This window comes from Panthera onca, chromosome A1 (assembly GCF_046562875.1).
Source record: "Panthera onca isolate mPanOnc1 chromosome A1, mPanOnc1 haplotype 2, whole genome shotgun sequence".
In the NCBI taxonomy this organism is placed as follows: domain Eukaryota; kingdom Metazoa; phylum Chordata; class Mammalia; order Carnivora; family Felidae; genus Panthera; species Panthera onca.
Genome location: NC_138339.1, coordinates 42,859,620 through 42,874,020, shown reverse-complemented (window position 1 = coordinate 42,874,020; position 14,401 = coordinate 42,859,620). Strand labels below are relative to the sequence as shown.

Genomic DNA, 14,401 nt, shown 5'->3' with positions numbered 1-14,401 from the left:
ATATCCAGGTTATTACTGGCAGAACTGGGACCCCGTCCCCTGCTCTGTCTCCCACATGTAAAAGTCCATGTCTGATGGAAGAGACACTGGCTCAGCCAGAAGCTTCTCCCTATGTCTGGCAGGAGAGAGGAGCCCTGCGCCTCCCCCAGCTTCTTCGGGCCTCAGAGAAAGTTTCAAAAAAAAAAAAAAAACCATTTTCTGGTGTTAATTTGTTAAGTCTTCTTACTAAGTGAGAATAGCAGCTGGTGGGGTAGATTCTGACCTAACATTAAAGTTAATTAGAAATGTCATCCTCTAGGGAACATTTCCCCCTGAGCAAAGAAAGAGACATTAATATTTCAGAGCACCTCAGGCTTCATGCACAGGCCTCTCACCCTCTGAGCTGCATTGAGGCCCTGCCAGGCTCCTTCCCACTTCCCTACCTCCTCCTGGTCAACTCCATGAAAAATTAATTTCCTCCCCAAACCCAAAGAGCTGCCTCAGAATCTGGGCAGAGACATTCTGGGAAATACCAGCCAGGAATGCTGATCCAATCTCTGTCTCAGCATGCTGTGTGACCTTGAGAGAGTGCCTTAACCTCTCTGGGGCCTCAGCTTTCCCATCTGTAGGGGAGCACTCCTGGATTGAATGAATGAACACCTGGTAGGTGAGAAATGCCAGAGATTGCTACTGAGCAGCTGCTGAATGGATCTCTCACGCAGCAACAGGACTGCTGAGGACATGGAAGGAACCCAAAACCAGAATGAATTTCTCCACATCTCAGAAGCACCAGACTCCCAGATTTCCCATCCCAGAGATGAAGCTACTAGGGAGATTTCTGCTCACTAGACTTCCACTGCTGGCAAACTTGATGTCCTGAGTGGCTGGAGGCAGAGCCAAGTTAGCCATAGTCTCTGGCTGCATTAAGAGAGGTATAGTGTCCAGAATTAGGGAGGGGATAGAGAGTGTTACCCCAGACCTGATATGCTGCAATATTCAAGCCACACTGAGGTTTGTGTGCTCACACTCAGAGAGGCATTTAAATAGCTCAAGGATGCTCAAAGAGTGGATGGCCAGCTTACGTCAGATCCTGCAAATCCCAACCCAGAGGCTTTCAGCCCTAAAAAGAGAAGACTAGTAGAGGGGGAGGGCAGAGGGTCTGGGGAAACAGGTGCACACTTCAGAGGCCCAGGAGGCAGAAAGGGTAAGAGAAATATAAGAAGGGGCTTTCAGGGGGGAGATTCTGACTTAAAAGAAGGAGGAGGTGGGTGCAAAGAGAGGGAGATGTCAAACAGGGCAGCAGGCTGCAGACCCCCAAATCCCAACCCAGATGGAACCATCACGTATCAGGCTTCTGGAAAACATCCCTGCCCAGGCTGAAGACCAGAGGCTGTCCTCAGGGAAAACTTCCAATTCAGAGATTTCCGGATGACAATAATCACAGCTCTTATTTACGGAGTGCCAGGCACTGCTCTAAACGCTTTAGATTATGCATCATTATTTACATACATGAGTTGATATAAAGGGCTTGGAACCGTAGCTGGTCCTTAGTGAGAACCATCTATGTATTAGTTATTCCTACTGATACATTCTTAACTCACTCGGTCCTGGGAACCACCCTGTGAGGTAAGTAGTGTCAGTAGCTCCGTTATACGTACGGAGAAACTGAGGCACGCAGAAGCACCTTGCTCAAGGTCACAGTTATGAAGTGGCAGAGAATCTGGATCCAAACCCAGGGACTCTGGCTCCAGAATCCATGCCCCTGACCGCGTCGCTAGCCTCCCTGAGATGGCAGTGAGAGGCAGCCCACAGGAGACAGGGCGTTAATTAAGCACAGGCTCGTGCAATGTCAGGCTGGAAGGAATCTTAAGGTCTGTACAGAAAAGGCTAGGAGGTGGGACAGGTGCCATGGCCTGCCCGGAGCACGTGGCCCGCTCTGGATCGTCAGCCTGATTCTGCGTGGGAGTGGAATGAGGCATCTCCTGGCAGGGATGGGTTTCTTCCCACCCTCTGTCTCCAGGAAGGAGGGCAGAGTCGACCTGGAGGCCAGGCTCTTGGGCTCCTAGGGACAGGGACCACCTGGCAACTTGGGCAATTCTAGCACACAGGGTGAAGACAGCAGCCCCAGGCCCCGGTGTTGGGTCCACCCACTGATTCATTCATTCAAGCCTCCTCTGCCCCTGCCCCAGGCAAGACCCCAGAGGGAGCCGGCAGAGCTCAAGGTCTAAGACAGGCTCATTCCCAGCCCTGGTAAATCTTAGCAGAGCCAGCAGATAAAGAATTAGCCCCTCACTGTGGTACTGACATTGGAGAAAGTCGCCAGTATGTCTACGGAGCACCCACTGTGTGCCAAGAGCCGTGCTGGGCACAGGGCCCCTGCCCCGAGAACAGTATGACAACTCTGGTTGGGGCGGTCAGCCCACTGCAGCAGACCGGCCGACCTCTCTCACCTCCGGTTTGCTCATCGCTGATGTGGAAGTGATGGCCACGTGAAGCTGTGCTGTGAGGCTTCGAGATTCTGCAGGTAGAGTGCATAGCACAGTGCCTGATGCACTCGTTCGTTCAGGGATGAGTGCCTGGGGGGGCCAGGGGTCCCATCCAGGTCCAGGGATCCTGTACGACACGGGCAGCCACGGCCCAGCTTCCGAGGAGCACATATTTGAGTTGGGAAATAGATGAGCTTACGGGCCTGATACGTCAGGGAGCATGTGGGGTGTGGGGGTCCTGTGGAAAAGGCCATGGGCTGGGAGCCAAATTCTGCACCCAGTATGTTCTATGTCCTCGGGCAAGTCACCCCCCTTACTGGGCCTCCATTTCCCCAAAAGTCTGATAAGGAGGCTGAGTCCCTGGTCTCCAGGGGTTCTTTCAGCCTGGATGTCGTAGGACCCTGTGTCCTCTGGGCCTGAGGTGAGCTCCCTGGCGTGAGACGGGGTTGGGTTGCATGGGCGGTGGTGAGGAAAGGGGCAGGGACAGGGCCTCAGCCAGGCGTGGTCCCCTCCTTTGGCCCCAGACTGAGAAATGACAGTGTGTCCTTGAACCTCACCGAGGCTGCTCCAGTAGGCCGGAGAGCTGACTGGGTTTGGAGTGAAGCTTGGGCCTGGGGTCGGGGTGGGGGGGGGGGGGGGCGGCGCGGCCTGCCACCAGGGAACCATGTGAGGCTTCTGGTGAGACAGCCCTGCCGGGAGCCACGACACCCAGCTCCAGCTTCCTCTGTCACGGAGGCCCAGGGTCCTTGTGGATCAGATGGGGGGCACTGGCCCTTGCTGACCTCCCGGGGTGTCTGTGAGAAGCGGGTGTGGCAACCTGTGTAGGAGAAGGCAGAAAACGGCAGCGCTGAAAATGCGTACCTACAGTGGGCCCGGGGGCTTCGTGCGCATCGCCTCATCCCACCTCGTTACCTCATTACTGGGGGTGGGGGGGCACTGTTGTCTTCATCGGACAGGCCAGGAAACAACCCTGTGGCCTTGTTACACAGCGTGTAAGGACCTGCACCGGCATTTCCATGAGGTCTGTCTGGCCCTCAAGTCTGGGTTTGGCACTGAAGGGATGAGAGGTGGTGGTGTTTCCATTTCACAGATGGGAAAACCGGGGCTTGGAACAGCACACATCTAATAAGAAAGCTGATGCCTAAACCTGTACTAGAAAGACCAATTATTTGTAGTGTTTCAGGGGTGGCCAGGGGAGGCCAGGTCTCAGCAACTGGGATTCGTTAAGGCCTAGAAAGTTCTGAACAGCTCAGTGCCTGATTCCTACAGGCACCCAAATAGACCAAAACGCTCACCCAGACCTGAGGGAGGAGTAGAGCCCTAAGACCTTCCTTGGGGACCCCAGTTTGGGCCCGGGGTGGGAGGGCCCTGGTTCATGGCTACTAGGTCCAGCCCCACCGTTGACCTGGTTTTGATTCAGGCAGCAAAGCAAGGCGATGGGGGCGGGGGGCATATTTTGGAGACAACCTGGGTTCAAATGAGACCTAATGTCAGAATGTCTGCCATGCATGCCTCACTGAGACAAAGGCTTCCACCTGGGACACCGGCTTTGCCTTCTGCAGTTGAGGGAACTGTCACACCTTTTCCCCACTTTCCTGGGCCTCAGTTTCTGCTTCTGTGAAATGGGAGTCATGACACCTACCTCCCAGGGATAACGTGCATATAAATGAAGACAGTCTCCACGAGGCCCTCAGGTCCTAGCACAGGATCTGGCACATGATGGGGACTCAGAAAATGGTAGCAGGTGCTTCATTACTATTTCTATTACTATCATTTCTGTGTCTCCTCCTGCCTTACAGTGCGGAAACAGGAGATTATAAAAGTGACAGAGCAGCTGATCGAAGCCATAAGCAATGGAGATTTTGAGTCCTACACGTGAGTTGGCTGAGCCCATTCTGCATGTCATGTCCAGATGGTTGTTCAGGGGGAGGGGGTGCTGATGGCTAACGTTGGGGGTCCCGGTCTCTGACCCTCAATCACTCCCTCTGCATGAGCTGTGAGTCAGACTGAGCTCATATGCTGTTTTGCATTTAGACTTTATGCTTTAGTGAAGCTTTCTGTTCATAGTACTTCTCTGTATTTTGGTCCTCCCTCTCCTCCTCTTCCTCCTATCTTGTTCCTCAGGAGGGGCTCCAACCAAACCCCTTTGCTTCTCCAAGGAAACAGAGGGTGGTCTCCACCACAGCATGGGTCTCCTCAGGAGATGAGTGGGGAAGGAGGGGAGGGAGGCGGGCCGGGCCACTCTTCAGACCTGCTGCAATGGGCCTGACCTCAGGAGGGCAGGGTAGGGTATGTCCTCCAGGGAGCAGGGGTGACCAAAAGAACCTCAAGACAGAACCTTAAATCCTCTGGGGGAATAAGGCAGAGTGTCCAAAACTAACATTAAATGAAACAGGTGGTCTGAGACTGTCCCCTGCGCATCTGGACCAGCCTTTCATGGGGCGGCTGTGTGCAAAGGCTGGGCTGGAGCGCCCCCTAGTGGTCACCAGTATGCCCCTCCCTGGTCTGGCCCAGAAGCAGGCCCCACCGGGGCCCTTAGCCGACCCCAAGGAGCGGGAGGAGTCTCCACCACTCAGGCAGGGCTGACAAGACCCCACATATGCTTTTTGGTGGGCAAAAGCTGCCAACTGAGGCAGAATGACCCTTGACTGTTGGGTTCAGATTAAGGGGGAATAACGTAGCTGGGGTTTGGTTCCTGGGCAGCTGGTTCCTGGTTTCCACTGTGCCCAGGAGCTGAAGTTTGTCTCCCAAAGGTTTGGCAGGCCAGGTACGTGGTAATTGTGGGAGGGTGTTGGCAGCAGCCGATGATGGCAAGGCCCCAGCAATCCCCTGGTTATGTCTGGATGAACAAGGACTCTGGAAGGGACAGGTGTGAGACAGGCCACACGTATGCACGTGTGTGTGCACTTGTCTACACTGCATGTTTGTGACTGTGTGCATAAGGGCCGTGCACAGGTGTGTATGCACGTTTGCACCTGGGTAAAGCATGAAAGCCCAGAAACACGCTGTTGAATGCATCTTGTGGCCAGCCCTAAATGTTAAATCAGCCACAGGAAGAGTCATCGAGTCTCTCTGGAAAGATGCCCCCAAGGAGGGAGGGAAAGAGACGTGGCTTCTGTGGACCCCAGCCCCCCACCAGTGCCATTTCTGGGGACCCGCTCTCACCTCTGTGATGTTACTTTCTCTGGCATCGGTAGCCTACTCCCGGTTCTGACCCCTTGCCACGACCCCTGCAGCCTGTGGTACCCTGAGTCTGGCCCTGTGTAACCCTCACTCACTGAGCCTCAGTGTCTCTAGATGTATAATGGAGTTGGAGAAGGTGGTCCCTGAGTCCCTTCAAAGGCAGGGGCTTCTCCAGTGGGGGTGCTCAGTCTCCCGGACACTCAGAGCTCAGACCCCCAGCCTTGGAGGATTCTGGAGCTGAAGGGTCCCGAGCATCTCCTATGGTCTGAGCAGAGTCCCCAACCCCTGGCTAGTCCGCCTGGAGAATTTGAGGGGCTGAGTGGAGAAGTGCATTGTCTGGGTCACATGGACAGGACAGTCAGGGAAGAGCAGGGAGACAGTGGCTTGCAGTAGCCAATGTCCAGCTCAGACGATGCTGGGCCTGATACCCATCCAGCAGTGTCTCCAGTTCCTCCCCAGGGTTGGGATCTTTGCTTGTGCTGAGGTACTTCCTGTCCCTGGCTTCACCGTCATTGTCACAGGGGTCTGTGTCGTGCCACAGATCCTAGAGACCTGGGGGTGGGGGTGGGGTGGGGGAGATGGCCTTTTTCCTTCCTCAACCTGGATGTCAGGTTTCCCCAGAAAGCTGAGACCTGGAAGGGAGCTCTGAGCTGAAAACACACAGCAGAGGGCCTCCTCACCTTGCCCTGTGCGCCTCCCTCCCAGGCATGAAAAACCTGATGGAATGCTATTTTCCTCATGTTACAGAAGAGGAAACTGCGGCTATCGCTGAGGGCAAAAAGGCCATTTTTAAAGTAGCAAAACGCACCCCCTCCAGGGATGTACCTGTTTGGTGAGCAGAAGTCACTTTGGTGTGAAGGAAAAGGTCCTCCCCACCAGGAAAAGCCCCTCTGGCTTCTGCTGCCCTCGGTGGGGAGATGCAGGTTGGAGAGGCCCGCACAGGCTGAGTCGCTGAGTCAGCCCCCGCCTGGGGTCTCTGCACGACGCTTCACGGCCACTCATGGCATGCTTGCTGGGTGATGTTAGGCCACTAGCCACTTGCTGGGGATCTTATAACCGGTGAGTGGCAGGGCCAGGACCCGAGTCGAACCCTGGCCTCCCAGTTCTACCACTGGATCGTGGTGGGTGCCTCATAGCAGAGTTTGCAAGCCCTGTCCCACCTGCTGACGTCACTGATCCTGTAAGGTGGGTTCCATCCCTCTGGTTTCTCAGGCCCACCCTCCTCCAGTCCAGGCCCTGGAGTTAGAGGGTGGCTCCAAGAGGCTACTCCCAACTCCTCTTTCCCCTGACTTCCTCCCCCTAGGAAGATGTGTGACCCTGGGATGACAGCCTTCGAACCTGAGGCCCTGGGGAACCTGGTCGAGGGCCTGGACTTCCATCGATTCTATTTTGAAAACTGTGAGCAATCCCTTCTCTCTGGGGTGCCTGTTGTCTGCTCTCTGTTCCATGTCCTGCCGGATGGCACAGCAGGGTGACAGGCAGGGCCCCCGGGGAAGCTCAGGAGCCAGCGAAGAGGAAGATCCCGTGTGGACAGGGGTTGGTACCACCTTGGTTCCCTCTCATAACCTGGGCCCATCCGACTGCCGGCTGTCCCTCCGGTGGCTGAGGACGGGGACCTGGGACAAGTGTGACAAGCACTCCCAGGCCTCTTCTGCCCCTGACCCTGGGAGGGCTGGGGGAGGACCTCTGTTCCCATTTTACAGATATGGGAGCCTTCTTGCCGGAGCATGTACCCAAGTTACAGCCATCTAGACGCCTGGGGCCACCCCAGCTGTCCAACTGGTCACAAGCCGGCTCATGGGCTGTTAATGCCTGTGGGTGGGCAGTCCAGGGAAGAGGAGGGGACCCGAGCTCACACTGCTGTGCCCCTGCCTGTTTGTCTAGGTCTCTGTCCGCATGTCTGTCCTTACTGGGCCTCTCCTCTGCAGGAGAGACCCTGGCAGCTTTGCAACCAGGGGCTGTCAGGGGGCTGAGGCTGGGCCTGACCGAGGGCGCTTTCTGCCTGTGTCCATGTCTCATCTTGGCCAGGGGTCAGACAGGGACGAACCAAAGCACATGCAGGTTAGAATCATCTAGCTCAGGACCTGAGAAGTGGCATATCCAGGGTACCCCAAAGGGAAGGCATATACCACTGAGGCTACCCAAGATGATTTCTGGTGCACGTGGGCATCACTTGAAACAACATTGGTTCACACAGTGAGAAAGTTGGTCCCTTTCTAAATTCTCTTTCAATACGTCTGGTTTCATCAGGGGGAAAGGCTCAGCTGGGTGCTGGTCTTAAACATCTCTCCAACCTTCTAATTTATCTCTTCATCAGAGAGAGAACGGTCTCAGGCTCAGATCCTTTGCGGACAAGAGCTCGGAGCTAGGATTACATAACTTTATTTCATTTACACTGGACTCGTGATTAAACTTATATTTGTGATACTGGTTGTTCATTACTGATTGTGCCAGAAAGTTTTCTTTTATAATAAATTGACATAAATTGATAAAGTGTATTGATTTAAGGAAGGATTGTAATGAAGTCAGTATAGTGGCACTTGTAGGTGGCTAAAACAAAGGGGGCATTTAAGTGACTGAAAAAGGATCTAGTCCAACTCTATAACACCCAGAAGGGAAAACTGAGGCCCAGAGAGGGGAAATGACTCATCCAAAGGAACCCAGAAAGTCAGTAGCAGAACCCAGTCCTGACTCACTCCTTCCCTTTCCTGCCCTGTGTCACCCCCTCTCAACTATGTGTTAGCAGCCCCCAGCTGGACACTCCTCTCCTGCCTGCACCCAATCTAGGGGCTCAAGAGCACCCCCAAAAAGCTGCGGAGAAGGAAGTTGCATTTTCCCTTGATTAATCAAACTCTGATATTCCAAGGCTAGCAATGGAGGTTAAATTCTCATGTGAAGAGAGGTGGCTGGACCCCAAGTGTCCCCATCTCCCTGGAGCTCCCTCGCTGATCACCATGGCCACCTCTATACAGGCCTGTCCTCTGGGGGCGCTGGTTCCCCAGAGTGGACTCCCCAATCCCCAGCCAGTAGAGCAGAAACCAGGCTGAGCTGGCTCTAAAGGCTCAGGGGTGGGAAAAGGAAAATAAATACAAAGAGAAGGCTGACCTAGTTGTTGGCCTGCGTCCGGGCAGGGGGACCCATCACAGCACCGGCCCCCTGGACTGCAGGTTTGAACGCCGAAGGGCCCATGAGAGCAAGACCCGGAGTAACGGCCCACCCCAGGCCAAGTCTCACCATCCAGCCTGTTTTTCCCTGCTGGTGCTGGAGGACCTGGCCCTTTCTCCCACGCTGCCCACAAGGGTGGATGTTAGAAGGCTCCGGTCTAGTCAGAGACACCAAATTAGGGTGGTCATTTCTTTACAAACATCCCCCAGAACCCCAGCCCTTGCCAACAACAGCAAGGCGCAGTGCCCTCAACAATGCTGAGCTTGTCTGTCCCTTCTGATACGGTTCTAGATTGTCCTAATTCAGTCCCGTCTGGAGACTGACTTCTTCTAGGTCCTACTGCATTTCCTTCAGGAAGTGGCCCAGCTTGGGACAAGTCAGATTGCTTCTCTGGACCTCAGCTTCCAGATGTGCTAAAATGGACGCATTGAACTAGACGGTCTGGAGTGCCTCCAGCCCTGATTGCTGTCAAGGATACTTGCTGAGGCCTCCTTGCATTTGGTAGGAAGGCCACTGGGTGACCTTTGACCTCTGAAGTCTCTCCCAAGCCTATAATGCAAACGCTCTACATTCTCTCTGAGAGCCCCACATTGCAACAGTCTGTTAGTGTAGTCTACCTATGTAAGACTCAGTGATTTGGAGTTCTGTAGGCAAAGCCTGGGTATAGTGGGATTATAATATTAGGGATGCTTCCAGTAGTCCTGGAAAAAAAAAAAAAAGACATTTTATGTTTTCTAGGAAATCAGTGGTTCACAAACCAGGCTGGGCTTCAGAATCAAAGGGGGGGGAGGGGAAGGGGGCTTTTTAATAGTATAGATTTTTGAATTGTCATCTCTAAGGGAAGAGATGGGCAGTGTATATTTTAAGTCAGCTCTCTATGGGATTTGGACCTACATTTGGGCTACACCAAGAGAAGGCATGAGGGTTCCTCTAAAGCCTGGGACCCTGGTGACCCCTGTCCAGCCCCTCCCTGGGTCATTGTCTTGCTGTGCTTTTGTTTTCTATCTTGCTAAAAAAATGGAGAGTTCCAAGAACCAAAATAATTAATCCTACTACTAATAATAATAACAATAGTAACTCATATTTTGCATAGAGAAAGCTGGTTTCAAGTACCTTGTCAGTTCTGTCCTGATCATAAGAGTTATGTATTTCCACCTAACTCTGGAGAACTCCACGACCTCACCCCATGACCCCTAATTCTATCCTTTCAATTCAAGATCCTAAGATTCTGCAGTTTCAGTATTACCCAGGTTTCCATAATTCTTTCTGTTGCCAGTAGGGATAGCAACTGAGGGTTCCACGGGCCATCTGGACTGTACATATGTTTCATGGGGCTCGCATGTTTTAAATTTGAGTTAAATACCAATAATAAAAAATGAAGCATTTTCACATAAACATCCAGATTTCTGGATTCTCTTGAAAACTCAGAAGGTGTGGCAATGTGGGTTCCACTTACAGCTGACCCTTGAGCAACAGGGGTTTGAACTGTGCCGGTCCACTTATACGTGCATTTTTCCCAATAAATACAGCACAGTGCAGTAAATGTATTTCCCTTTCCCTATTAAGGAATAACATTTTATTTCCCTTAGCTTACTTTAAGAATATAGCTCATAATACAAATAACATACAAAAGATGGGTTAATCGACTGTTGGTGTTATCAGTAAGGCTTCCAGTCAACGGACGGTTATTAGTAGTTAAGTTTCAGGGGAGTCAAAAGGTATATGTGGATTTTCAACTGTGCAGAGGGTGGGTGCCCTAACCTGCGCCCCCTCATTATTCCAGGGTCAGCCGTACTCACATATCAGCCACCAGGGAAGCTGTGTACAGGGCGCCCTCTGTAGGTCACCAGTCTCCCCCATTCCTATGGCTCCCTGACTCCGAGGCAAAGGGTCTGTTGTCACTTAGCATTTTACACCCAGCTCACCAGCCTCGTTTATGTACACGCCTGGCCCCCGTAGGGAATCTGGGTTTGAGACCCTGGTCTAAGTTCATCTGATTCTACCATCATAGTCCTATACTTCTGTGTGTCTGAGATACTGTGATTCTAAAATCCCATTCCCCTGTGTTTTAAGAACTGGCATGCCTGAAATCCATTGTCTCTAAGCTGGGATCTGATCTAGTCATCTAGAAGGTCTGCCTTGACACCTAGCTGAGCCCTGTCACAGACACCCCTCCTGTGGAAATGAAGCAGGGGGCGGGGAGTGCCTCTGCTGAGAGGGTCGCTGGGAGATGGGCAAATGAAGGACGTGAAGAAGGCCCCCAAGTGCATCTCCTGTGCCCCCCCCCCCATCCCCACCTCCAGTGTGGTCTCGGAACAGCAAGCCCGTGCACACCACCATCCTGAACCCCCACATCCATCTGATGGGTGACGAGTCGGCCTGCATTGCCTACATCCGCATCACGCAGTACCTGGATGCGGGTGGCATCCCCCGCACGGCCCAGTCGGAGGAGACCCGTGTCTGGCACCGCCGGGATGGCAAATGGCAGATCGTCCACTTCCACAGATCTGGGGCGCCCTCCGTCCTGCCCCAGTAAGAGCCTCTCCTTCCCACCATCTGTCATCTAGGGCAATCTAAAGGAACGGGGTGGTGTCAGTCTGGAGGGGGACATGTTGGGGCACTTGGGCGCTGGAAGGCCATGGGGTGGGGGCTGGAGGACCACAGGGAGGAGACTGGCCTGCAGGTCCCCGGTGGGGGAGGGGGGGCCAGGTAGGGTGCTGGGTGGGGCCCACAGAAGCAGCTCCGACTCCATCTAAGGACGGGGGAGGGGTGGTTGCCCAAGGAAAGCATGATGCCCTCGGGAGCAACCGCCATTACCCACAGACATACCATTTCTTACAGTTGAAGGACCGGGCCGGGGGCCCTGTACCGCAGAGATGTTCTCTTCGTTCACGGAATGTGGCTGCTGGTTCTCCCACTTGGATTTGGCTGGAATTCCCCCAATCGCGTCACCCCATCCCACCACCATCACCATCACCACCACCGCCACACCTGCATCAAGAAAACCTGTCTGTCCACAAAAGTTATCACGACTTCAGAGCAAATAGCCACATCTCCCTGCCACCACCTGTCACTCTCCTGCCAGGGCGAGGCTTCCTCGGGCCTGGGTGCCCTGGGTGCTCTGGGTGCTGGCTCCGAGGACCCCCACCCCCACCCCCGCTCCTGGCTGTCGCTAGCCTGCTCTTGCCTTGGCTATAGGCCAGAATGCCCAGCTGTGTGTCCCCCAGGGGCTGAGGAAAAAGAGGGACAGAATCAGGAGGAATGTGGATCTGCCCCCACCTTTCGCTGTCTCTCTCCTTCCAGGGTCCCCCTCAACCCCTGAGCCAGCCTCCCCTGTGGGAGAGGGTGAGAGAGGAGCAGACACCAGGAGTCCCCACCTGACACTGCCTCCCTAGCTCTTCTCCCATCCTGTCCCCTCCTCCTGTCCCTGCGGACCCTTCCCCTCAGCGTGTGGAGCACAACCGTCTCAGGGTGCCCTCACTCTTCTCCTCCGGCTGATGTTCACCTCCAACAGTAACTCCCATTCCACCCCTTCCATCAGCCCTGGAGAATTCCAGCTCCGTCACATCTGAGGGAGAGAATCTGATTGCTTTTTGGGGGCAAAGAAGGCAACATTTAGGTATCACTTCTACTTGGACCGCATGCCTTTTTATAGCCAAACTTCTGTGTGTTTCCTAAATGGATTTTGCGTTCCTGGATATCTATGTGATAACTAAACCTCTCAAATTATTGTGGGGAAGGTCAGGTTGGGTTGGGAAGGGACGTGGGAAGAGGGATGAGGGGTAGTTTTTTTTCTGTTCTAGGTCTCTTTCTTTCTTTCTTCTTCTTCTTCTTTTTTAATGTCATCTCTGAGATGGACTTTGTCACCCGTGGTTATCTGGGGTCGAGGTGGACTCAGTCCCCGGGGATGGAAAGGTGCGGGAGGTAGGGGGAAGAGGGGCTCATTGACATTTTGGTCCTAAGGTTCCTTTTCAGGACTGTAGAAACACCAGATGTTAGAGCTAAGAAATAGCAAATCAGGGCAGAGAGAGCCGGTGGGGGGTGGGGGGGGGGCGGGGGGAGGTTGTCAAGACGGAAATTATCTTTTTTTTTTTTTCTTTTTTTTTCTTGCCTCCCAAACTGAGGTTCCTACTATGACGCTTCCCAGCTTCCCCGGATTTCATTGCACCGCATCTATGTGCCCTCTCAGCCCCTTCCCCAGTCTTTGGGGGTTCACGAGCATGTGTCTCCATTGCCTCTCCCCTCTGTATCTGCTGGTCCAAGCAGAGCACTGGAATTTCTCCTCTTCACGCCTCGTCCTGCAGCCGTGGGTTCGAATCTCTTTTTTTTCCTTTCTCTTCCCCTCTTCCCCTGGGATTGACTCTGATGTGGAATGCCTTGGCACATCCACTAGCATCTACTGTCTGCACTGTTTTCTTTGCATGACTTTATATGCAGTAAGTACGTCAAAAAAAAAAAAAAAAAGAAAAGAAAAGAAAAGAAGAAAAAACACTCAGCAAAACCAATCTACATGTTTTGGACAAAAAAAAAAAAAAAAAAAAAAAATAGAGGTTGTATTCTCAGTGTCCGACTCGGAATTATGTTGCCGCCTCTCTGTGCTTTTGGCCTCTGTGTGGCCGTGTTTTGCCAGCATGAGATACTGTCCCCTCTGGAGGATTTTAGGGGAGGAAGAGCCACATCCCCAGGGATTTGGAGGAGGCTCTGGTTCCCCCGAACCTCTGGGGAGTCCTGGGTGTTGGCTGGAGGACTGGGGGGATGTTTGATCCAGGACTTTCTGAGTTTTCCCTGATCATGAGTTGTCTGCTGGGCCCTTTTCACAAGTGCTGCTGCCCTGGGGACAGGTGAGGCAGGCTATTCTGGGGCTGCAGGCCAGGATAGAGGCTGCCTGGGCCTCCTGGTCTCCAAACTGGTTGATCACCGGCCTCTATCCTTGGCAGACACCCTGTTGCTGAGGCCCAGGGGCAGGCACCTGGTCTGCCCCAGGTCCAGAGGGCTTCCCAGTAAGGCCCAGTGATCCCAGCGTCCCAGCCACAAAACTGCCTGCCTCCCTTGTGAGCTGCCAGCTCCCACAGCCATCCCTAAGCCAAAGGTGAGGGTGCAGCCTTCACAGGGGATGCTGCAAGTACCAAGACAAAGTCTGGTCCCTTTTCCAGCCTCAGTTTCCCCATCAGTTAAAGGGTTAAATATTCCTGCCCAGCCTATGTTGCAGAGCTGATGGGGGATCAAACAGGACGGCGAAGTGAAGCCCGATGTACCTGCAAGAACTGACAGGATCCACTGGCTGGACCCCTGCTTCATTCTGGGCCTTGACCAGCCCCCACTTCTCCCCCACCTGCCCCTCATTCCCCCTCTTCGGTGCCTGTCAACTGCTTATTAGCAGTGGACTGTGGGGAAAGAGCCATGCTTTGGGGGTTAGTAGGATTCCATCCCCAGTTCTGACCAGACTTGCTGTGTGACCTTGGGCAAGTCCGTTTCCTGCTCTGGCCCTGGGTTTTCCCACCAGGGGTAACTGAGCTGGAGGACCCCAGTGTCCCGATCTTTATTTGCTGACATGCCTCCCGTCTACCGTGTCCAGTTCCAAGTGCCAG

At 53.6% G+C, this 14,401-nt stretch overlaps 1 protein-coding gene across 3 annotated transcripts in view; it reads left to right on the top strand.

Annotated features, from left to right (window-relative positions):
- Positions 1-13,914, top strand: part of CAMK2A (calcium/calmodulin dependent protein kinase II alpha) — a 62,147-nt gene extending 48,233 nt beyond the window's left edge. For 2 of the 3 annotated variants that reach the window (XM_060634691.3, XM_060634692.3), the window contains 4 exons: positions 4,265-4,340; positions 6,952-7,046; positions 11,117-11,345; positions 11,655-13,914. In XM_060634691.3, coding sequence (XP_060490674.1) covers positions 4,265-4,340; positions 6,952-7,046; positions 11,117-11,345; positions 11,655-11,658 — 404 coding nt within the window. In that variant the 3' untranslated portion in view covers positions 11,659-13,914. Of the gene's footprint in view, positions 1-4,264; positions 4,341-6,951; positions 7,047-11,116; positions 11,350-11,654 lie in introns of those variants that run through there. The other variant, XM_060634693.3, reaches the window with a different exon arrangement.
- The last annotated feature ends 487 nt before the right edge of the window (positions 13,915-14,401 follow it).